Raw genomic sequence first — 22,554 nt, 5'->3', positions numbered from 1 at the left:
AAGACTGGGGGAAACAAACGGCAGAGGGAGAGTGAGAGGAAAGGCGTGCGCTGCGCATGCGCGCATGTAATCCAGCTCACACAAACACTCATACACACACACACACACATACAGAAGAGCGTGCTCTTATGAGCAGAGGAGCCCGAGAGAGTTTACGCTCTTTTATTTACCTCCAAAGTACCTTTCATGATGTGTTCACTCCAGGTGAGGCCTTGTCAGAGAGTGCTCTCCCGTATTTGACTTCGGTGGAAGTTGTGCGACTCCCAGCAACAGGTTTTCTTTCACCTTGTAATCATACACCTTGACTCTCTCTTTCTCTCGCTCTCTTTCACTCGCTCTCTTTCACTAGCTCTCTTTCTGTATGCCAGTTTAGCCCAAAGGCATACGGTAGGTCTGGTCTTTAGTTATGCCATGGTGGAATTTGTTTTTGCGATCACCAGAAAACCACAAAAGCAGCATAGAAGTAGCACAGGCATATCATAAGAGCGGGCAAGACTAAGAGTGAATGTAACGTGCAAGGTAAAATTCGGTTTAGCAATGTGGGGACTAATGATTTTCAAATAAATAAGGTGGGAATTATGCGCTAAATAAAATATATTTATACTACATTTAATTACAGCAAATATTAATTTGAAATTCTTTTTAATAATCCAACTGAATTTGTTTTTGACAATTGAATAACATTTCGGGAATCGACTTATTTTGATATTTTAGTATTTTGATACTAAGCCGCTCTGCTAACTAAAACTCATTTTATTGACTCAAATAACATGTTTTATAGAAACGCTATGCGTAATCCATATTCCAATACAACTATTATTTTCCAAATCAATTGTCTTCTCAAAATCCGCCAAGTTCGTTGCCTGAGTCTTTTATTTTGCGCCTGGCAATGCTGCACCAAAGAATTGATCTTCTCTCTGCCACCACTCAATGTGGGTTGCCAAGAGAGCGAACTGAGCTCTCTTGAGGCACGCTCTGACTGCGATCCGCGGATATCTTTGTCGCTCTTGCCACTCACCATTTACCTGTCGTCGTGCACTGTTCCAATCCGACCGTGTCCGCAGCGGATGAAACTGAATCTTGAGGCGCCGCATTTCGTTGCGTGCCGCCTGCCTGCCTACGTGCCTGTGTCAGTGCTAGTGCCTGTGCCTCTGTTTGTGTGAGTGAAGTGAGCGCAAAAAAGAAGAAGAAGGCGAAAGATAACAGCAAAAGCAAAGCCAAAAGAGCCACACAGTGAACGATCGAAAGAAAATAAAGCAGAGAGAAAAGTGTTGTTGTGGAATAACCAAAAAAAAAAAGGAAAAAGGAAAAAGAAAAAACGAAAACCAAACAAAAAGCAAAAATTAAAGAGAAAAAAAGCGAAATTAAATGGAAATTCAATGAGGAAGCTGCAAAAACTGCCAAATAAACAAAAAGGAAGGAGAAGCGTTGCATAAATGAGCACCCAAAGGGAGTTACCTGTATAATCATCAAAAAGGTAGAGACCAAGGAGCGGAGCGGAGTGGAGTGGAGTGGACAGACACAGATCACAACTTATTAAATTGCAATTCCCCCAATCAGGTTTTTCGCTCTCTCTTTCTCTCTCTCTCTCTCTGTCCACCATTATTTATGCTTTCCCCCTCTCTTTCTGCCGTTGTGTGGCTTCATGCAAAAGAGGGGGCATGGCAGGGTTCTTAGTGTTTCTCTTTTTTCTTTTATTAATATTGCATGATCGTAAAACGTTAATGAAATTATTCGTACATTTAAAGCGAGTATTCAACCCGATAGGCAGCTCGACACCTCGCAATGGATTCCGATTCGATGGAAAAGAAAACCCTCGGTTTTCGAACAGTCTCCGGAACCCCTCGAACCAGTTGCAAAAGTTGTCACATTAAAATCACACCTTTGAAGATATATATTTATTGTTGTTGCTGTTGCTGTTGCTGTTGTTGTTGTTTTTTGTAGTTGTTGCATGCACCACTTTGGCCCGTAACTCGTTCGCGCTCTCTCACATACGCACAGAATACACACAGAGTGGGAGAGGGAGAGGGAAAGATGCGGGCACACACAGATACAGATAGACACATATGAGATACAGATACATATGTACATACTCCTTCTCTGTGCTGCATGCAAATTATAGTAGTCGAGACTCAAGGAAGTTGGCCGAAAGAGGCTCTGGCTCTGGCTCTTGCTGTGGCTATGGCTGTGGCACTGGCCATTACTTTGCCCCAACCAGAAGTTGCAGCAACGGATATGTTTATGGCCAAATGATTGAATCTCATGCCTGTCTTATAACATAACAGCTATCTATCTATCTATCATTTGCCAATTATCTCTTGGGGAACGACTTTCCTTTTTTTGTTTCTATGCGCTTATAATATAATATTTAATACCAGGGTATTTTGTATTTGGAGGAAGGAAGCATGTTTCCCACACCCCATAAACTGTACAACGACTGGCAGTCAAATATACAAGATTTTTAAGATATAAAATGACTATATCATACCTATACCGTGTACCATAGCGCATAGTCATATGTATGTATGTATTTTTCCCATAAAAGAAAGAGTGTTATTAAAATAGTACGTGCCTCAACATCATGTTCCACTTAAAGCGCAACGAATGAAGATCCGCTGAGAGCCCTCTACTAGTACTTCTAGAATCCAGTATCCAGCATAGATTTCCCTGGAATCATTGGGATTTCCCTCGCTCATTCGTTGGCTCATCTCTCACGCAGATTTCTGTGGATCGCTCCGGGTCGAGCCCAACACGTGTTGGCCAAATGTTTTCAGCTCTTCACATCATTAGCCAATTGCCCGAGGAGGTGCCCCTGTAGAAAATAATTTACAAAGCGAAACAAGCAAATAAATTTATTATAATGCATTAATTTTAATGTTTTTTCTTGAGGTTTGGCTGTATCTTTTTTTTTTTGTAATTTGTGCATGTTAAATGATTATAAATTGATCATTTGATATCTGTCAGACAGAGGATTGGCACAACATTTTGGCATACACTTTCCTTGCCAGCGGCACAGCAGCGAAAGCACCAGGAGCAGCAGCAGCAAAGAGTTGGTTGTCCATTTATTTATGCATTTGCCAACAATTTAAAATATTTCTTACACAAAAATGTCAACATATGCGCATTGCAATGACAAGGCAGCCGCCAGCGGGCCAGGCCATTTGGCCAGCTCTTGGAGAGCCAATCCAGAGAGCCAGTCGGCCAGTCCAGTGAGCCATGGCCCGCAGCAGCAGCCCCAATCCGGCGCTGGCAATCAAAGCCAAAAAGCTTTCAAGCCAAAAGGCTGCCTGCCGCCGCCACAAGTCACAGACATGGAAAAGCCGCTCGCCGATTTCATGAGATTTTCAACAGTTTTTTCTCTCTCCTTTTTTTTGTATTTATTTCTTATTTTTATATATTTTGAACCTACCTTAATGGGGGGCTCCATTAGCTGCGTGGAATGGGTTGGCGGCGGCAATCAGGCATTAATGGGGGATTAGTCAGAGGATAAATATTTAAAGATGTTTGCAAAACAATTTTAAGTGTCTCCTTAAAGACATCAGTGTCTGTGTGGGGCTTAAAGATTATACCTACGCGTATATTCTAATTGAAAAGGTTTCTCGTTAGTTGGGAACTTGCTTGTGGCTGTTATTATCTTTTAGAGAAGAATAATAAAATAATATGGTAGAATGTGGACTAGGTTAGTACTACGCGGTAATAACTCTCTTTGTGTTCATTTTAGATTCAGAACCTGAGCAATTAATCTAAGAAATCTGATGTAAACCTGTATTACAATTCTTTTAACTAGTTCACTTGATGTTACCTACCTAATGGACATAGTATTTATGTTAGAAATCTGAATAACTTTGATGTGGAGAGATGTTTTAACTACCCTACTGAGGGTTAAAAGTGATATAGAAATGCTTCAGAAATTATTAGCCCTAAGTAGAAGGTTAAGCAGTAGATTATTTGTAGCAATCGGCTAAGCAGTAGTTAACTCTGGGAAGCAGTTAAGTCATCAGCTAAGCAGTCGATTAATCATAGAAGCAGCAGATAAGCAGTGCATGAATATTAGAATCAGTCGAATTTCTTCCTTAATTCTGTATTCCTCTAACAAAGAATTGATCCCCTTTTGTGATTGCAGCCTTTACCCCTCCTAGAGTATTCCCCACTTCGTTATTAACCCTTGACTAATCGACTTTCCTTTCTTGTCCGCAATGTTTATTGTGTGTCTCTTTTTCCATCAGAGTGTTTGTGTGTTTGTGAGTGTGTCTGTGTGTATATATGATTCCATAGCTCTTGGAAGTTGCAACAGCCACAGCGCAATCAGCAAATACTAAAATGCAATGCGACGTATTTTTTATTATTTATTTTTTTTACCCATTTTTTTTTTTCTTTTTGTGTTATTTTGTTTCGAGTCGAGTTGGGGCCAAGAGAGTCTCCGTCGCCGTTGCCGTCTCCGTTGGAGTCGAGTCTCTCACGCCACAAGCGACAGTTTTGTATTAGAAACGGCAAACTTGTGGCAACTTGTGGCTGCAGCTAGTTACGGGCTTGATGATTGCCCCAGCTCCAAAGGGGGCGCGCGCAGAGGGAAGGGGCTGGGGCTGCAGTCGAGAGCTGAGGCAGGCAGCTGGAATGTTGTTTCGCTGCTAGTTGGCCATGTTGCCGAGTGACTGACATAGTTGCTGCTTTAGTTGTGGTTGTAATTGTTGCTGTTGCTGCTGCCGCTGCTGCTGTGGCAGGGCATTGCAGGCTGAACTTTAAAATTTAATTTGTTAAACAATTTATGTGCGGCATATTAGCTCCAGGTCCAGGCCAGGCCAGGCCAAGAGCAGAGGGCCGCCGCAGTATTGTGGAGAGATGTGGAGGAAGGTGGATGGATGAGATGGAGCCTATGCGGGCGTCGTTTCGGAGAGCTGAGCTCCCATGCGGGCGAACCAAAGATAACCTGTTGAGTGTTCGTTCCGTTCCATTCCTCTCTTCCAATCAGGCTCTCTTCTGAATGCACCTCTCTTTGGCTGCATACTGTGTGTGCCTGTGTGTGTGTGTGTCTGAGTGAAAAGTTGCCAAAGAGATTCAGACAAAACGGTGCTTTACATTCGTTTTTGTTGTTGCTGTTCTTTTGGTTTCTTCTTTGTTTTTTATACCCTTGCCTTGCATGTGGAGAGGGTGCTATGAGTTTGGGGAGACGTTTGCAATGCCAGAATAAGGATATACCATTAATATACTGCGAAAGCTATCTTGCTGGAGCTTTATTCTTTTAGATCGAGCGAGTCCTTTAGGATCATTTGCAGATAATCGTATTGAATCATTCACTTACAGGGTACCTAATCATTCGATGTGCTATGCGATTTGTGGCTGTCCATTTCTCTGCCACTTATCACTCGATCATCTGCATCTCTCTTCGTCTCTTGGCCATCTCTCAGTGTCTCTGTCGTTCCGTCGACTGGTCTTTAATGAAATGTAATTTGAAAAATTGCGCGCGGCAAATTGCTGGCTTCTTGTTAGAGAAGATCTCGTTGTCGCTCATAGAATTTCAAATATTTTGTCTTAATTAAAATTTTCCGCTCTCTCTCTCTCTCTTTGTCTCTTACCCTGACTGTCTGTCTCTGCTGTCTGTGTGTCTGTCTGTCTGTCTGTTACTGAAAAGTCGGGCAGAGCTTTTAGATAAATTAACTCTGACATTTGGTCCGTCAAGCATTTGTCGCTGTTTTTGCATTTGGTCGACATTTTTATTGGACTTTGACTTGGCCTGGATTTATGTCTGCCTGGATTTGGGAATCTCGGATCTGGATTAGCTGTGCCATCATTCACGTCCACAATTGTTGGCCCCGTCAACGTCAACGAACAGCCCTCCTCCCCCCAACCACCTTTTTTTGGGTAGCAGCATGTAATTTGCCTCGTTTCTGGGTCTTACGTTTTTTGTGTGATTTATTCCGCTGTTGCTGGGTATTTAATTCTGGGTTAAGCATCGCTTAAGCCAGAAGTCTGTCTTTGGAAAACAAAAGACTTTGACCACGAACTGGTTCCATTCGACTTCGACTGGAATTCGAATAATGCTCTCCGAACAAGAAGGAGAAGAAGCTCTCAAGAATTTGCCTTTGATTGATGGCCAGTCTCAATGTTTCAATCTCCTCCTCCACCATTTCGCCCTCTTTCGGCTCTCCTCCTCCTCCACCTTCTCGCTCCTCTTTCGCTCTTTCGCTCTCCTCTTGGGTCGTATTTTCTTCACGGTTCATTATATAAGATTCGGTTTAATTAGTTTGACTAAAATTTTCGCATTCCCCTTTAATGGCTGTGGGGTGAAATCTCTTGGAGTTACAGATAATGACGACCAAAGAAATAGCACAGAACCATTAAAGAAATTTCCGAAAAATACAAAAAAAACCCGAACCGAAACCAATTTTGATGGATAGCAAAGTCATCAAGAAATCAATTTATATTTATATCTAGATATATTTAATCTTTGCGTTGGAAAGAAAATTGAGTGAGCGAAAATGGAAAACGAGTTTTCAGCTAACTGAGAAAGTTTTTTTTTTTTTGAGTCTAAGTAATTGCAGCTTAAAGAATCTACAAATTGAAACCAAATTCCAGTAATTTTCCGGAGAGAGAGAGACAGAGAGATCTCTGCTATATGCTCTAATTAATTGTCTTGCCATTCCATAGCATACTTTCTACAAGATCAATCTTTCTTTCCCTTTATAATGAATGCCTCTATTTATATATTCATATGAAGAAATATAAAACCATTTCAAAGCACCGCCCCATACATACATTCTCCTCTCTTTCTATTTGCGAAAACTCTTTTGAAATTCTCCGTGTTATCTGTGATCTGTGTCAACGACAACTTTCAATTCTTTTGAGATATTTGCATAGAGACAACAGACACACATCCATCGATGCGAGTTCATTTAACTCAAATGAACTGAACCGTTCGATAGCCGAACTCCACATGAAACAACTGAAACACATTTCCTTCAAACCGAATATTTATTTATTTAGCTGTTTAATAAGTGACAGCATGTAAATAAATGTAACAGAATACCCATTTAGAAGGGTAATTAGGTTATCATAGTGTGTTTGCTCTAGTTAATAGGGTATTAAATTCATCCCAAAATATACACCCATAAAATCTATCAATGAATATAAAAAAATTTAATAAAAGCAAACACTTCAACATGGGTTTTATAGGGTATTTCAGTTTGGGCCTTTCCCATGAATTATTAATTCCGCTATAAAAACCTTGTTAATATTCGATATCTCTGACATTTATCCACTTACAAGTCAGTGCTACATTAATCATGCTGTTGAAATGGTTGTATCTATGTCTGATCTTAATGATCTTTGCACCACATATTAGCGGTCGTAAGTAAAGGATTTCAAAACAATGTTGTTTTTTTTTTGTACAACTTGCTAAATTCAATTGAACTTAGTCGAATTGAGATGCTTACAACCGATGAAGATAGGAACTGGAAGGGCATATTTTAAGCGATGGTACTACAATACGGATACGAGAAAGTGTCACAAATTCATCTATGGCGGTTCGATGGGAAATGACAATAACTTTGAGACACCTCAGTTATGCCAACGAATTTGTAATGAAGAATTACGTATTTAGCGAGTGTTGGAAATAAGAGTTCATTGAATCCCAAAGCGAAATTTGTGTCATAAAGTGATTCAAGATGATTGAAGCTTTCGGCAAAATTTATAGAAATTATTCATAATAAAAAACTATTGAATGAAGTAATACAAGATCATTTATCAAAGAAATTCGTGGAAATTTTTACACATTTACCTTTACATTTACATTTACCCTAATCTAATATTTACTGATAGTACCACCTGCGAGCACTTGCGTTTGTTTAACAATAGTTTTTTAGGAGCCATGAAAGAATACTATTTTGAATAAATAGGTATTAACAAAAGAGTCAGTCTCCATTCTGCCATCCAACATGTTGGTAAAGTTTTCGGGTTTTCTCGTTCTCCTAGTGCTATTCTTGCACCAAACCCAACCACAGACTAGTAAGTCTATCAGGGAACTTCTACAAAAACTCTAAATAAAGATTGGATATTTTAGTTAAGAGGAGATGCCTGCTGCCTCTGGATCAGGGCACGGGCAAGGCCTTCTTCCGCAATTGGTACTTCAATTCGACGACAAGCAAATGCCAGAGGTTCGTATTCTTTGGTGGCGAGAAGAATGGCAACAATTTCCAGACCAAAGCACGCTGCAGGAAGATATGCCTGACAAATGATCCGATTAAAGTTTAATTAAAATATAAATCAGATGATCTCTTATGAATTCTATTGAAATTGTATGAAGTCATGGCAAATGCTCCACTATTCTCATATATATGTATGTATGTTGGTACATATCTCCCAGAAGAAATCTTTTCCATAGATATACAGACCTACCTGTTATTTTCAGGCTAATATTAAATATAGCATATACTTTTCTTTAGCTAATTGCGTTTTGTATGAAATCTTTTTGTGAAAATCCAGTTGATGCTGCTGCACCCAGTTTCTACTGTGGCTTTGCTGTGGCATGCGCAACAAATATTTTTCTGATGTTTTTTTTCACTCTTTTTTTTCTGAAAAACTTGTCAGCGCCACCCACTTTCTATGGAGCTTACTGTTGGCTCTGTGTATCTGTATGTGTGTGTGTGTGTGTGTGTTTGGCCAGGAGGTGTTAGGCGGGTGCGCTGACAGCACGATGTAACCGCAACAACAGCAGGCAGGGGCAGAGGCAACGTTTTGCTAAATCAAAATTGACACTATGCAAAAAGCCAACCCACAGAGTGGCGTCGGCAGCAGCAAACGGTAGCCACACACACACACACACACACACACACAAAGATAGAGAAACATACATAGATACACGGGCCAGAGTGGGGCCAGGCGCTCAGCATGCCATGGCATGGAGGCCAAAAGGTGCCCCCCTGTCCGACTCCAACGCCGATTCCTCTTGTGTATGGTATGGTATGGTCGATGTGGTGTTGTTCCTGTGTGGCGCCACGCCAAGCACTCGCTGTAGCCTCTTGTTGTTGGCTCTTGGCGTTAGATTTCAGCCAATGTGCAGACAACGGACGCCGCCACACACACACACACACACAACGTACAAAATAGCAGTTATTAGTTTTGTTGAATGCACAGTGGGGCGGAGAAGCCGAGAAATATGAATGCCATAGGTAATCAAAAATTCCTGCTACTCTGCTGGCAAATCTTAAATGAAATATAAGCATGGCTTCGATGGATATCTATATCTATATATAGTATTAAATATGCCCCTATATCTATGGTATCCATAAATCCATTTAATGAAACCGGAAACATATTTACAGTAAATACAATTCTTAGTCTTAGAATATGCTAAGCTAATTCTAGCCACTGTTCCAATTCTAAAAAACAAACCAAACCATAAACGTTCCAAAACTAAATTATATATCCCAAAACAACCGCTGAAAGCAACAGTTAACACCATAATTTGCTGCACGTTTTGCCCCACTATGGCCACCGGTATACAGACCAGACCAGACCAGACCCCACCTTGTACAGTGTATGGCGCAGTGGGCACTGTGGGCCTCCAGCATGGCGACATTTGCTCATTAAGCATATTAAATAATTAGTACTTGTTGTTGTCATATTTTAAATGCTCGTTTGCGCTTGTCGAGCGCACTTCAAGAGGCTTGGCTCTCGGACTGTCCGTGCAGATACAGATAGAAATAAATATCTATAGAGATGCAGATACAAATCCGCACGTAGACCAGTTTTCCCATGCGAAGCCAGATGAGTGTGGTTTGGCCTTTAGCTTGATTTTAATTCTCACAATAAAAATTGTAATATATATATGCGGATTTAATTGAAAAGGCAATTGGTTTTATATTAGTTTATACAAATAATAAAAATAAAAAATACATACATATGTATGCTCGGTAATTGAATGGCAATTGATTGAACAACTTGAAGGTTGTGTGCGATCGAAGGTGGTCTGGTATATATTTATTATATATGAAAACATTGGGGGGATTGTTGGATAAAATATAGAAAGGAAAATTAAAATGAATACAAAAAAATATATAATTTCACTTTAAAAATTGTTTAGAGAGAAAAATCTGATTATATTTAGTCCTACAGCAGGATCTCGTAAAGCTTATCAAGTACAATTTTTATAGTTTCTTCAATAAGGGTTAAACAACACCCCAAAACTGTATTTCCTTGTGTTTTAGTGCCTTTCAACTTGTGCGTTTTCGCATTCAATAATTCTTCTAACTTATCAAAAACTCTATTAACAACTTTGTCCCCATATACACCTTCACCTTTGACGCAATCTGCACCCAAAAAGTGTGTTGGACAACAAGAACATGACACGATCTTCTTGCATGTTTACAACACTTAATGGCCGCTGACTAATCACATTTGCATGGCTCTCCTAAAAGAATGGAAACCCAGCCCAAAACGAAATGAATTACATTTGCATGTAAATTTATGCAAATTCCATGCTGTGTTGCCCAATGAGCCATTTGACACTTTTGTCCACACACCAAAGCTAAAGCCAAAGCCAAAGCAGAGTGCTTTATTAATTATTTATTGTCTAACTATTTGTGAATTATGGCAAGATATCGTTAGAGTGACAGAGAGCGAGAGAGAAATCAAAAAACTCTCAGCCTCTCAAGTGGAGTGATCTCTCTCTCTGGGCTCAAAGCATTTTCCTTTTCTTTCTGAGGTTTATTTTTTGGGTCTTGGGGCGCTTCGAACCAGTTGAGCGACATTCCATATGAGGGGCGACAGGCTTTGGTTTCGGTTTCGGAGATGGCTAAGATTAATCAGCTGCCATAAGCCAAATGACAAGACATATTTGCTGTCGCGTACCCATGCCCGTGCCCGTCCCACCAGATCCAACAGATGTGCTCTAGACTTTGGCCCCTGTCGTCCCTGGTGTGGCTTTTTGGGTTGGGGTGTTATTTTTGTGGCTTATTTGTGTTTATTTATGGCAAGGCTAGAAATGATACAACACAAAAATCCGAAAAAAATTAATTTCAAATTTGATTACAATAAAGAAAAATAAAGCCACACCGAGGATCGAAACGGATCGGTTCCACTTGTGAGCAGAGCAGAGGCAGCTTTTGATTTATTTATTTCGTCTCGTCTGGTCTCGTCTTAAAGTGTGCCAGGCCCCCATCCCCAACCCCAATCAATAGGTGTGCCTTTACCCAGTCGCAGCAGCCCAACCCAAAAAAATAATGCTGAAGAAGATTTAACAACCGCTTACAGGCCCAACCAACAGAAGAAAGAAAAAAATGTGAAATAAATTTATAGTTTTCTATTTAGATAGCTTGGCCCGTAAATTATGCAAAGCCTCCCTCTCCTGCCAAACAAAACACAAATATTATGGATGGGAATCGGAATGAGAATCGGAGAATGGCTGCTGCTGGTGCTTGGCTAGATCTTGCCCGAATTGGGTTACTTTCAACTTAATTTAAGGTCTTAAGGTTAGGCCAATAACAGCGGGCCAAATTGCGGGATGGTATGGCCACAAGCCACAGCAATAGAACGGCCCACGCCTGCTTCTGCTTCTTCAACGCTTCAATACTCCTCCGAATAACCGATCCATCCATGGAAACTGGTTTTTGTGCCTACCAACAATATGAATGGAGCTGAGGCTGAGGCTGAGAAGCCGTAGCCATCCGGAGCTCAATGCTCAATGGAAATGACAGCATACGTGTGGCCAAATAACAAAAAATAATACAAAGAATGAATTGATGGAAGCGTGGGCGATACCCGCTTATTAATTGTACATATAAAAATATATATTTATGCATATATGGTTAGAAATTTGTTGGCCAATCTCTCAACTCCTTAACTTATTTCATCCACAATTTGTTGGGAGTTTGTGTCTACGGCTAATGCTGACTGTTGTTGAAAGGTCAAACTGCAGCAGTCGACTCGACTGACTGTGTTTGAAGGAGTGGTTCCTCAATAAAATACTATATGTATACATTTTTATGACTTCCAGCTATGTCTACTACTATGTCTCTACCCCCTGTCACCCTCGCTGTCTGTCTTTCTCTAATAATTGCAAATGTGGCATGGAGACCCACTTAGAGCTGCTGCCCACACACTACACACATCAATAAAAAAAATACAAAAAATCTGTCCATGGCCATCTTGGAATTTAATTGCATTTGATATGCGGGTCTCTCTGGAAGCGTTTGGTAACACTGGAATGCAGTTTTCAGCAAAAGATTTCCCCTTATGGAAAATACTTAAATATTCGCCATATTCGCCACAATCGTTGAAAAATCAAATAAAACTGAACAAAACTATCATAAATATAACATTTCCATATACATTTTAGAGGGAAATTCCGTTCTAAGAATGCAGAATTTTATTTCCCAGATTTTATTGCCATTTTTATTATATAGACTATTGTCTACCCACACAAATAAATCATTACCATGGAAATTTAGAAGGCGAATTCCGATGCAAAACCTCTAGAGTTGGCCGTTTTATTACATTGCTTAACCAACACTGCTCAGTATTTTCCAACACTAGTACACAACACCTGTTATCGCCATACTTATAGGCATAATTCCCATTCTTTTCAGACTTTCCAGCGCCACTCTAGAAAGCTATCAAGCAGATCCAAACCATGTCGCACAAGACGAGCACACGACGCGCCACCGAACTGGAGTGTCCGCTGGCCTCCCTGGGCAGGAATAGCAATGCCGTGCGCGATCAGCTGGCGGCTGCACACTATCACCATCCGCATCCACTCAGCTCCAGTCCGCTGGATCCACAAGCCTACAAAATGTCGCGCAAGTCACCGAACCTGAGTCTGGACACCAATGATCCACTGGCATCGCGCAGCTCCACGCCGCACAGTGAACAGCAGGCCACAGCTACGACGGCGGCTGCCGTGCTCCACATGGTGCAACAGAAGGCGGCCACCTTTGAGCTGAGGGGCAGGCACACGCGCCAGGAGCAGAGCATCTACGGGGCCGCCCACTCAACAGCCTCTGTGGGTAGACAGGTCAAGAAATCGCCCGACGTGCCGGCTCCTGCCACAAGAGGCACTGCACCCGTGCCACAGCCGCGCAATTTTCTCACACTGGAGCATGTCCTGCAGTATGGAGCCCAAAGGCCGAGCTGGTTGCATGGCAACAGTGCGGATACCGAGGACTCCAGCGACAATAATGTGGGTGGCGGCGGCGGCGGAGGAAGTGGCAGTGGTGGAGGAGGAGGCGGCGTCGGTGGCAGGCGACGCACGCAAGGCGGACGTTGCAGTGTGCCCACAGTGCTGAGCAGCAACGGCGGCAGCAACGGGGCCCAGTATCTGCTGGACAAGAAGATGGAGTCGCTGTATCTGGGGAATGCGCTGCGAGCCCTGCCCCTGGGGGCCGAGGCGAGTCAGTACCAAAACGAACGCTACTACCTGGAGGACTACAGCAGCGGCAGCGGCAATGAGCGGCTGCCAGGTGAGTCATCTATTGATCTCTGAAAGAAACCAATCCTAATTGTTGCTAATCCCTTCCAGATCGCCTACATCATCCGCGCACCTCCAGTCCCAGCGAGACGAGTGGCTCGGATCGATACCTGCTGAACCGCAGCACCAACTCGCCCGCCAATGCCTTCCAGCTGGACCACCACCACACCAAAGTGCAGAGCCTCTCCGACGGCCTGTGCAATCTGGGACGCTTCTCGCCCAGCCTCGACCAGGGCTATGCCACGCTCGTCTCACCCTCACCCACCGGCCACCACTCGAGCGGAGCGGGCAATGTCACCACCTCCACGACCACCAGCGGCGGAGGTGGCATTATGGTCAGTAGTACACCCACCACAACACCACGTCGTGGGGCATCCAGTGGAGGAGCAGGAGGAGGAGGAGGAGGAGTAGGAGGCGGCGGGACTGTGCCAGGAACAGCCATCGGTCCGCCGCCCTGGAACCGCAAGGGTCCCTTCCGCTGTGGCCCATACTTTGATCGCCTGCCCGACGAGGCGGTTGTCCGCATCTTTAGCTGGCTGGACAGCTGCGAGCTGTGCAGTGTGGCGCGTGTCTGTCGCAGATTCGAGCAGGTGGCCTGGCGTCCCGTGCTCTGGAAGTGCATCACACTGCGGGGCGAGCACCTGAATGGCGACAAGACCCTGAAGATGATCTTCCGCCAGCTGTGTGGCCAGAGCTGCAATGGCGCCTGCCCGGAAGTGGAGCGCGTGATGCTAGCCGATGGATGCCGCATCTCGGACAAGGGCCTTCAGTTGCTGACACGACGCTGCCCGGAGCTGACGCACCTGCAGCTGCAGACCTGCGTGGGCGTCTCCAATCAGGCTCTGGTCGAGGCGTTGACAAAGTGTAGCAATCTGCAGCATTTAGATGTGACAGGTAAGTGGGGGAATCTCATCCTCAGCCTCTACTTTGCCATAACTAAACTTTCTCCATTTATTTGCAGGCTGCAGTCAGGTGAGCAGCATCAGTCCCAATCCACATGTGGAGCCACCGCGTCGCCTGCTGTTGCAATATCTGGATCTGACCGACTGCATGGCCATCGATGACATGGGTCTGAAGATTGTCGTCAAAAACTGTCCCCAGCTGGTGTACCTTTATCTGAGACGCTGCATACAAATCACGGGTGGGTACAGCCAGCCCCAGTCCCCTTACTGCCCCTCTAAACTCATGCTTAATCTCTTCCAGATGCGGGTCTGAAGTTTGTGCCCAGCTTTTGTGTCTCGCTGAAGGAGCTGAGCGTCTCCGATTGCCTCAACATCACCGACTTTGGCCTCTACGAGCTGGCCAAGCTGGGTGCCGCTCTCCGCTATCTGTCTGTGGCCAAATGCGAACGCGTCTCCGATGCTGGCCTGAAGGTGATTGCCCGACGCTGCTATAAGTTGCGCTACCTGAATGCCCGCGGCTGTGAGGCCGTCAGCGATGACTCCATCACCGTTCTGGCCCGATCCTGTCCGCGCCTGCGTGCCCTGGACATTGGCAAGTGCGATGTGAGCGATGCCGGACTGCGTGCGCTGGCCGAGAGCTGTCCCAACCTCAAGAAGCTGAGCCTGCGCAATTGTGATATGATTACGGATCGGGGCGTACAGTGCATTGCCTACTACTGCCGCGGGCTCCAGCAGCTGAACATTCAGGACTGTCAGATATCCATCGAGGGCTATCGGGCGGTGAAGAAGTACTGCAAACGATGCATCATAGAGCATACCAATCCGGGGTTCTGTTGAGCAGCAGCAGCAGCACGAAGGAGCAGTGTGAACGGTTCGCAAATACAAAGCAAAGCAAAGCAAAGAGGCAGGCCATAAATGAGCAAAGATTGTTGAGAACAACAACTGCACACAAATAGTTCTGTTAGCCGGGCAACGATAAATCGTAGCCAAGAAGCAGTTTTAGTTCAATGATCATCCCGGAATCCCGAACCGGTGGAATGCCCGATCAATGATCAATGATTTTAGTTGTTATTGTAAATTGTATATACCGAAACGGAAGCTGAAACAGGATTTTAGAGCATATTTTCTATAAGTAGACTAATTCTTGCTTAATAAATTATTTGCCCCGATCAAGATAGTGATACATATCGGGCATTAGATCGGTCAATTTGAGCAGAATACTTCGGGGATGCACCTCGATCTGTTCCCGCGTCAAGCGCCTGCCCCTGCCCTTGCTCTTTCCCTTGCGCACCTTGTGCAGGTGATCCAAGACAATGGTGGCCTTCACATCCTCCGCATTGACGGCTGCCTTTGTTGGCTCCAACCAGTTGCTATGATCCACATAGGGTCTAATCTCGATGCGGGTGCAATTGCCCTTGCGGAGATGTTTGCCTATGGTCTCAAGGCAGCGTATATCCTCTATGGTGGCCATTGTCTTTTTATTGATCCGCCTAATCGCTCGCTTATCGGCGTTTATCTTTACCAGTCGCCGCTCCAACTCTGGCTGGGCCATGGGCCAGGACCTTGACAGCTCCGATATCTCCATTATTTTCACCCGCTCCTCCAGCGAGTCGACGGGCAGCTTCTTCTGCAGGGCCGACACTCGCTGCCTATTCTTTGGCGTCATCCTGTGCTTGGTGCGCTCAAGGCGGTCCAGTTCTTGTCGTATGTAGTCCATCGTTTCCATCTGCTCGCTAAGATGCTCGGCCTCTTGCTGGAGGTCCGTCTGAATACGAACGCGATGGGTCTGGTAGCGACGCAGCTGATGTCGTATGGTCTGCACTTTCCGCTGCTCATAGTAGTGCTCTCGTATCAGTCGAAAGTATAATTTCTTCCAGCTGTCGTTCTTTCTGCCCATTTTTGTTAAATTTTAAATTTAGATAGATTTTTAAATCGAAACGGCACAAACATCAACAGGGCTGAAATTTTTAGGGGCCTCGTACATTGCTCACCTGGATGAAATATACCATGAATGTTAATTTTTGTGACGTCACAAACCATACCTTTATGAAGGTTTATTTGGAAAATTTTTCATGGTTGAAACCAAAAATCCCCGAATGATGTGGATTTTATCCTTGAAAGCATTGGATTTTGTGACATCATACGTCACACCTCATACACTTATCCATGCGTCGCAAACAAAGTTCAACTTCAAGTTCACAGCTTGAAACGTGTAATTACCGCGAAATTACAAATATATAACAAATGATAAACGAGTCTTGTTTTTACCATAATTATGATTGGCACTCCAACAACATCCTTTTTTAATAGGGGAAATTGTCCTTAAATGCGGTTTTTCATCAATGAGTATGCATGAGTATGAGCTGTATGTATGAGTATGAGCTGTATCTACTCATAACTCATATCTATCAATTTTAAAATAAATATATGCGCTTAAGTTTAATGTGTTTCCATTTGTCTTCACAACTTCACCGCAAAGATTGCACGATACGGAGGGCTTGTCCATTTTTCGAGCTGTTGCGCGCAGTAGGTCGATATTTTCTAAAAATATCGATTCTTGATATAGTCGGCGACAAAAATATCGTACCAATACTATCGTATTGTAATTAAACTATCACCTATATCGATACATCGATCTAATATCAACAACTAGGTTATGAACATTATACAATTGTCAAAAAAACTCGTCTGGTTGAAAACAAATACCATCGTGTATCAGATACCCGGCAAAATTCAGGTGGTACCGTGTAGACAGAACATCAATGGCTAAGTACCTTGCACAAATTATCGTTCTGGGTGCTCAGGCAGTGGGACGCGCTTTCACCAAGGCGCTCAGGCAGGAGATTGCCGCATCCCAGGAAGCCGCACGTCGAGCAGGTGGCGGCAAGCAAGGCGACAAGACCGCAGAGTCCAACCTGCGCACAGGTAAGCTGGTGAAAGCAGTTAAAGGAGAATCATGATTCACTCTGCATATATCTTCCAGGCATGACGGTTGAGGAGGCCAAGCAGATCTTGAATATTGAAGACCTTAAGAACGTGGACAGCATTATCAAGAACTACGAGCATCTGTTTAGTGTGAATGAGCGCGGTAAAGGCGGTTCCTTTTATCTCCAGTCAAAGGTCTTCCGGGCCAAAGAGCGGCTGGACGACGAACTGAAAGCCCAGCGGCCGCAGCCACCGAAAGAAGAGCCCGCGGCGTCGACAGAGGCGGAAGCGCCGCCAAGAAGGGGGCGGACAGTACGCTAATTCCTGATGTACCTCCAAACGAAAATAATTAGCTAATAATTGATTTATGAAATATGTGTTAAGTAAGAGGTCGGACCACCTGTGTGTGTTGCTGTAAATAGATTTGTATGAACAAAGTGATGTGCATTTGTTCATATTGGTCGTGTGGGTGTGCATTAACAATTGCATTAATTTAAACATTTCAAAAATTTAAATTAAGTTTCAAAGCCGGCCAGCTAGAGAAGTGCAACCAGGAACCTGGTTAACCCTTTGTCGACCCATGGTATTTCAATTTACGCGCGACTATTATGAAAGTTTAAGAATTTTACTGCAGTGCAAGTGATCACTTTAGTTTTTTAAGTTAAGAGAAAGGATGGAGATACAAGATTTACAAACAGTAAAGATTACAAACACCTCGTTTAAATTAAGGTGTTCAAATAGAGCTGGGTTAAGTGGGTTAAGTTCGTATCGATAAGTCCACTGAATCAGCTGTTCCAAACAAATATTTTCTGCGCAGTTTTAAATATTCAGACGTGTCAATTGTTTATTCAATCGCATTCATTAACAACGCCAGAAACAGCTGGCACATGCGCAGACATTAGCCAGAAATTCCAGCGCACAAAGGAAAACCTTCCACCACGAAAACGCGCTGCACAATCAGAAGTGGGTGGGCAGAAGAGGTTCGTGGATCCATTGGGGCCTTCCAGTCGCCACCGACGACGAAGACGCGAGAGAGACTCAGAGAGACGCCACGGATAAGTAAGTAAACGGTATTTGAACAACTGAAATTCCTCTGCTCTGCCAGTTTTCAGAGGACCTTCGAAGTAGGCAGCCGTAAAAACCAAAAGTTTCTATCCACTTGTCTTTGGAGCAATTCCCCCAATCCAATCCGAGAAAAAAGAAAAACCTCAAGTGGTAAATAGGCATAGCCAGGGCGTTATTATTTACTATATTGTATCCAAGTGAAATACGAACGAACGGTGGTCCCCCGCTGGCGAGATATCGATCCGAATCGTGAAATTGTGCACAATAGCAACGCATTATTCGCCCGTTTCGGACATTTATATGCCTGTTTTATTGATTTTCCCTGTCTGCCCTCTCAGGTCTCTTGTGCAACGACATATTGCGATAAAAAAAATCTGAATTGCTTTTCTTTCAATCATCTTGCAGCGTGCGAAAATAGAAATTAAATGCGAAAATTTACATAACTCCCGAGCGAGAGTTGAAAGTGAAACTTCTGTGGTGCGACACACTGAAAGAAACGGAAACAAGAACAGAACCCAATACAAAAATTTCTGCCAAGTGTAGTAAAAGTTGAGCGAAAGGAACGAGAGAGAGAAAAGCAGCACCAGCAGCAGCAAGCAGCCTTTGCAGAGAGCGAGTGTGAGAGAGAGCCGAACGTGCGCACGTTTTTTTGGTTTTCGGAGCCTCGTGGGGCATTCGTTCTGTGTACATCCACACGACACTCCACTCGGACGCAGGACGCAGCATTAGCGCACCAGCAGGCAGAGCCCCCAAGCAGGCTAATCCTTTAAAGCATCATCAACAGCCACACAAAACGCACCAAACATGTTTTCGGGTCTAACAAATCAATTTACTTCGCTGGTTGGCGCCGTCAAAGGCGGCGCTGGCGATGAGGACGTCCCAGCACCCACAGGAGATGCGGCACCTGCTGCCGTCGCACCCACCACTTCCGCTGAGGCGGTGGCCAGTGCTTCGATAGATCAGGAAGCAGCAGCTGCTGCCGCTGCCGCTGGCGGCGAGGGACTCGAAGGCGAGGAAGCTGGCAAAAGGTGAGTCCATTCAACCTTTTTACTACTGTCACACTCTCTGTACACAACTCATTTCATTCATGGATTTGCTCATCTTCCTAGCAGTCCATCTTCGCTGATTCTGCTCCTTTGGCCATTTCCATGCAGCCGTCATGATTCTGTCTCTGTGCCGTGCCGTGTCTCTGTCCTGATATGGCGTGCCATTATGACCTTGCTATTTATACCTTTTAGCATTTGGGCAACTGCAGGCCGTCTTCCCCGCCTCATCGGCCATTTATCATAGTTGAGCTGGAGTTCTTTCTGTTCTCCTCCTCCCTGCAGCAGTCTCATGCTGCTATCCATTGCATTCCGCACGCTCTCACGTGACTATACATAATTGCTTAAACTGCAAGCCAAAAGCCCGATAAACTCCGCATACGGGTCGGATATAATATATATATAGAGAAACTTTGATTTATTTCGATTGTGTTGCCTGCCCCAAAACTTTGATTGCAACAAATTCCTGCCTGTGTGTGCTGCAAATGCAAAGAAAATTAACTAAATTGGCTTGTGGTTGGAATTGAGAACAGAAATGAAGATTTCCTGAGGTTTTCTTTGATTATTCAATTCAAAGAGTTGCCATTTTTAAATGGGCTTTATATATTCACATAGACTTGCACATATGTAGATTTATGGTATATTTTGTGCGTTTATTGTTCGATTGTACCTTTATATTTCATTACTAACCGATTGGTCATGCCACAGATACGTTTTATCGGTCAAATACTGAGAGACAATGAAAAGATTGGTTATTTCTACATTTTTGAATGGAGTACTTGAGCAAATGTGTCTTGCTATTCCAATCTTGTTTCTCTATGAAGAAAACGGCTACTGAAGCTGTTAAAAGGGAAATTTGATTTGATTTAAGTCAAGTTTTGGTCAACCTATTTAAATGATGGATTTCCATGTAGATAACTAAGATATAAGTTTCCCTAAATTATTCTATTCAAAATTCGTATTTTCTCTGCTTTTCAATTAACAAATTTAGTCAACCAAATTCGCCTTCGCTTCTTAGTCAATTCTATGACTTCCTTAACCGAAAAATGAATGATTGTTTACCTCTATTTACGCCACTCTCCACCATACTCATTTGACCTTTTCCAATCTGTTTGTATCGGACACTTCATCAATCTCTGGCAAACATTCCGCACCCAAAATTGTGTGCCCTAGCGCCTCCTCAATTAATTCTGGGTAAACATTGGCACCTTAGACTGCTACGATAGCTCGCTCTTCCTAGTTCCTTTTCCGTACACAAATGAAATTAAATCCAATTATTTTCGTTATTGCTTTTTTTTTTTCTGTTGTACAAGTTAAGCTTCATGTGATGGCCGTGGTAATGCCACAAGTTGCTGTCTAATCCTTTAGACAAGCCAGCTCCGCCCACACTCCATTACCATTGCAGCTATTTTTCACTTAATTTCGCGCATTAATATTTAATTGTGTGTGGAGCCGAGCTAGAGGATGTCAAGCCCAAAACGATAAAAGGGGGTGGCACGTTCTGAAGCCAGCTGCCAACAGCTGGTGCCAGACGACATTCTGGTTAGTGGCCGTCTCTACTCTCCTTCGCTCCTCTGTTTCCTTTGACTTTGATGTGGATGTGTCACACGGCCTATTCCACGTCCTGCAGCCCCGAAGGACCCCCTGCTTTCGCTATCAATTGACATTGACAAGTTGGACAAGCTTCTCTGCACGTTCGGGGGTTTTCATGTTTTCATGCTTTTTTGCTACGCTTTGCTCCGCTTTTCGTTGCTTTTGTTTTGTTGGGTAAAATAATTTTGCACGTGGCTTATGCATAACCACAAAATGTTGAGTCATTCGAGCAGAGGGCTCTCCCGCTGTGACCGGGACCCGCCTCCTCTCTATCTCTCTCTCTCTGCTTTGTAAAAAGTTCAGTTTTTTGACCAGCTTTTTGTGTGTGCGAAAAACTGTCACCAATGTCAGCCAGACCCACAGCCAGAGCCAGATGGCCGATGGTGGGGGCGGTGGGCAGGCAGGATGTGTTCCTTTTTGGTGGTTGCTTTCCAGTTTCCAGTTGACTTTTGCTCGTTTTGTGGATCGATACAAAGAGAGAGAACTGCTACACGCTCTCTCTCTCTCTTCTCTTCGTCGTTCTCTCTGCAAAATGTGCACATGTGATGTAGCCCCCAAAAAACGAGTAAAGACGACGCCATCTGCCTTGGCCTCCTGCTCTGCTCCACTGGCTCTCCCTAGAACGAACTTCCGCTGCCCCCCTCCCCACCATTCTGTGGTCCGCCTTTTGTCAGCCTATTTAATAATTGTGAATTCAGAAAACGTGTGTGTGCTGATGGGCCCGTCCCCCCATCTATGGAACAGCAATCACCGCTAAATCTCTATAATTTTCAATGAATTAATTTATTTAATTTTCCCTGTCATGCATAAAGTGTGCCCTCATTAGAGCAACTCCCACGAATTTGGGCCAAAATCGATTGGTATTCAATTAAAAATTGGCAGCAAATAGAACAGCGCAATATTTTTGCAATCAAAAAGTGCTCAAGGGAAATTGATACAGGCGATTATACGCAAAATTTGTTCGCTTTAAATGAGGAATACTGGATAATATTATGCGCAGAATTATACATTTAAGTGTGGGAATTTAAATGGGGAAAGACAGAGTATGTATTCCGTGTGGAAATTCGAAATGCAATCTGCGCCCCAATAAGCATGCTACGCATTTTGCACTGCAATCAGGAAACCAGAATTTCAAGGGAAATCGATATGAACCAGAGTTTCCTCTGGCAATGGATTCCATGGAAATGTAATTACCGAATTGCATTCCCCTCTAAGTTTTAACCCCAGAATTCCTTCACCTGTATTGCTACGCTCCTCTGCATTCGTTTCTCATTTTTATTTCATTTGTGCTATGCGCCAGGGCCAAAGTTGTTGGCGCTTTCAAGGACATTTACACTATTTGCACTTGCACTTGCTCCTCTCTGTTGCTGCACGAGCGTACGGATGTGTGTTCTCTGTTTGTGTGTGTGTGTGTGCTGTGCCCTTGCCTTTGTCTAAAATTATGCCAAAAATAGAAGGCAAGAGCAGGCTTTGGCTATGGCTACGGCTATAAAATAAACCCAAAACAAGACATTTCTCATCTGGTTTTTAGCTCTCCAATTTCTTGGCAAATAAAAAGCAGGACACA

The 22,554-nt window shown here is 43.7% G+C and overlaps 5 protein-coding genes across 22 annotated transcripts in view; 4 read left to right on the top strand and 1 right to left on the bottom strand.

Moving 5' to 3' along the window:
- The first annotated feature begins 1,001 nt into the window (after positions 1-1,001).
- Positions 1,002-15,589, top strand: LOC111073429 (F-box/LRR-repeat protein 7). The gene is made up of 5 exons (XM_022365733.2): positions 1,002-1,477; positions 12,582-13,451; positions 13,511-14,353; positions 14,421-14,600; positions 14,663-15,589. The coding sequence occupies exons 2-5, from the start codon at positions 12,626-12,628 to the stop codon at positions 15,196-15,198; spliced, it is 2,385 nt and encodes a 794-aa protein (XP_022221425.1). The 5' UTR covers positions 1,002-1,477; positions 12,582-12,625; the 3' UTR covers positions 15,199-15,589.
- Positions 7,832-8,309, top strand: LOC111073448 (tauPI-stichotoxin-Hcr2c). Its single transcript, XM_022365754.2, has 2 exons — positions 7,832-8,001; positions 8,057-8,309. The coding sequence occupies exons 1-2, from the start codon at positions 7,932-7,934 to the stop codon at positions 8,245-8,247; spliced, it is 261 nt and encodes an 86-aa protein (XP_022221446.2). The 5' UTR covers positions 7,832-7,931; the 3' UTR covers positions 8,248-8,309.
- Positions 15,409-16,323, bottom strand: LOC111073438. The gene has a single exon (XM_022365741.2). The coding sequence runs from the start codon at positions 16,256-16,258 to the stop codon at positions 15,518-15,520; it is 741 nt and encodes a 246-aa protein (XP_022221433.2). The 5' UTR covers positions 16,259-16,323; the 3' UTR covers positions 15,409-15,517.
- Positions 16,324-16,995: 672 nt separating this feature from the next.
- LOC111071283 (mitochondrial import inner membrane translocase subunit Tim16) lies at positions 16,996-17,723 on the top strand. The gene is made up of 2 exons (XM_022362545.2): positions 16,996-17,286; positions 17,345-17,723. The coding sequence occupies exons 1-2, from the start codon at positions 17,124-17,126 to the stop codon at positions 17,605-17,607; spliced, it is 426 nt and encodes a 141-aa protein (XP_022218237.1). The 5' UTR covers positions 16,996-17,123; the 3' UTR covers positions 17,608-17,723.
- A 361-nt stretch (positions 17,724-18,084) lies between these two features.
- The window catches only part of LOC111071194 (synapse-associated protein of 47 kDa), a 32,089-nt gene continuing 27,619 nt past the window's right edge, over positions 18,085-22,554 (top strand). For 15 of the 18 annotated variants that reach the window (XR_005968173.1, XR_005968172.1, XR_005968174.1 and 12 more), the window contains exons 1-2: positions 18,392-18,501; positions 18,757-19,379. Coding sequence is in view for 15 of the 18 variants with exons in the window: in XM_022362473.2 (XP_022218165.1) it covers positions 19,156-19,379 (224 nt within the window). In the remaining 3 variants the exon portion in view is untranslated. Of the gene's footprint in view, positions 18,346-18,391; positions 18,502-18,550; positions 19,380-22,554 lie in introns of those variants that run through there. The other 3 variants (XM_022362406.2, XM_022362415.2, XM_022362424.2) reach the window with 3 other exon arrangements.

Source organism: Drosophila obscura, unplaced genomic scaffold (genome assembly GCF_018151105.1).
Source record: "Drosophila obscura isolate BZ-5 IFL unplaced genomic scaffold, ASM1815110v1 contig_4, whole genome shotgun sequence".
NCBI classification, from domain to species: Eukaryota; Metazoa; Arthropoda; class Insecta; order Diptera; family Drosophilidae; genus Drosophila; species Drosophila obscura.
Note: the sequence above shows the minus strand (reverse complement) of the source record. Positions and strands in the feature narration are given on the sequence as shown.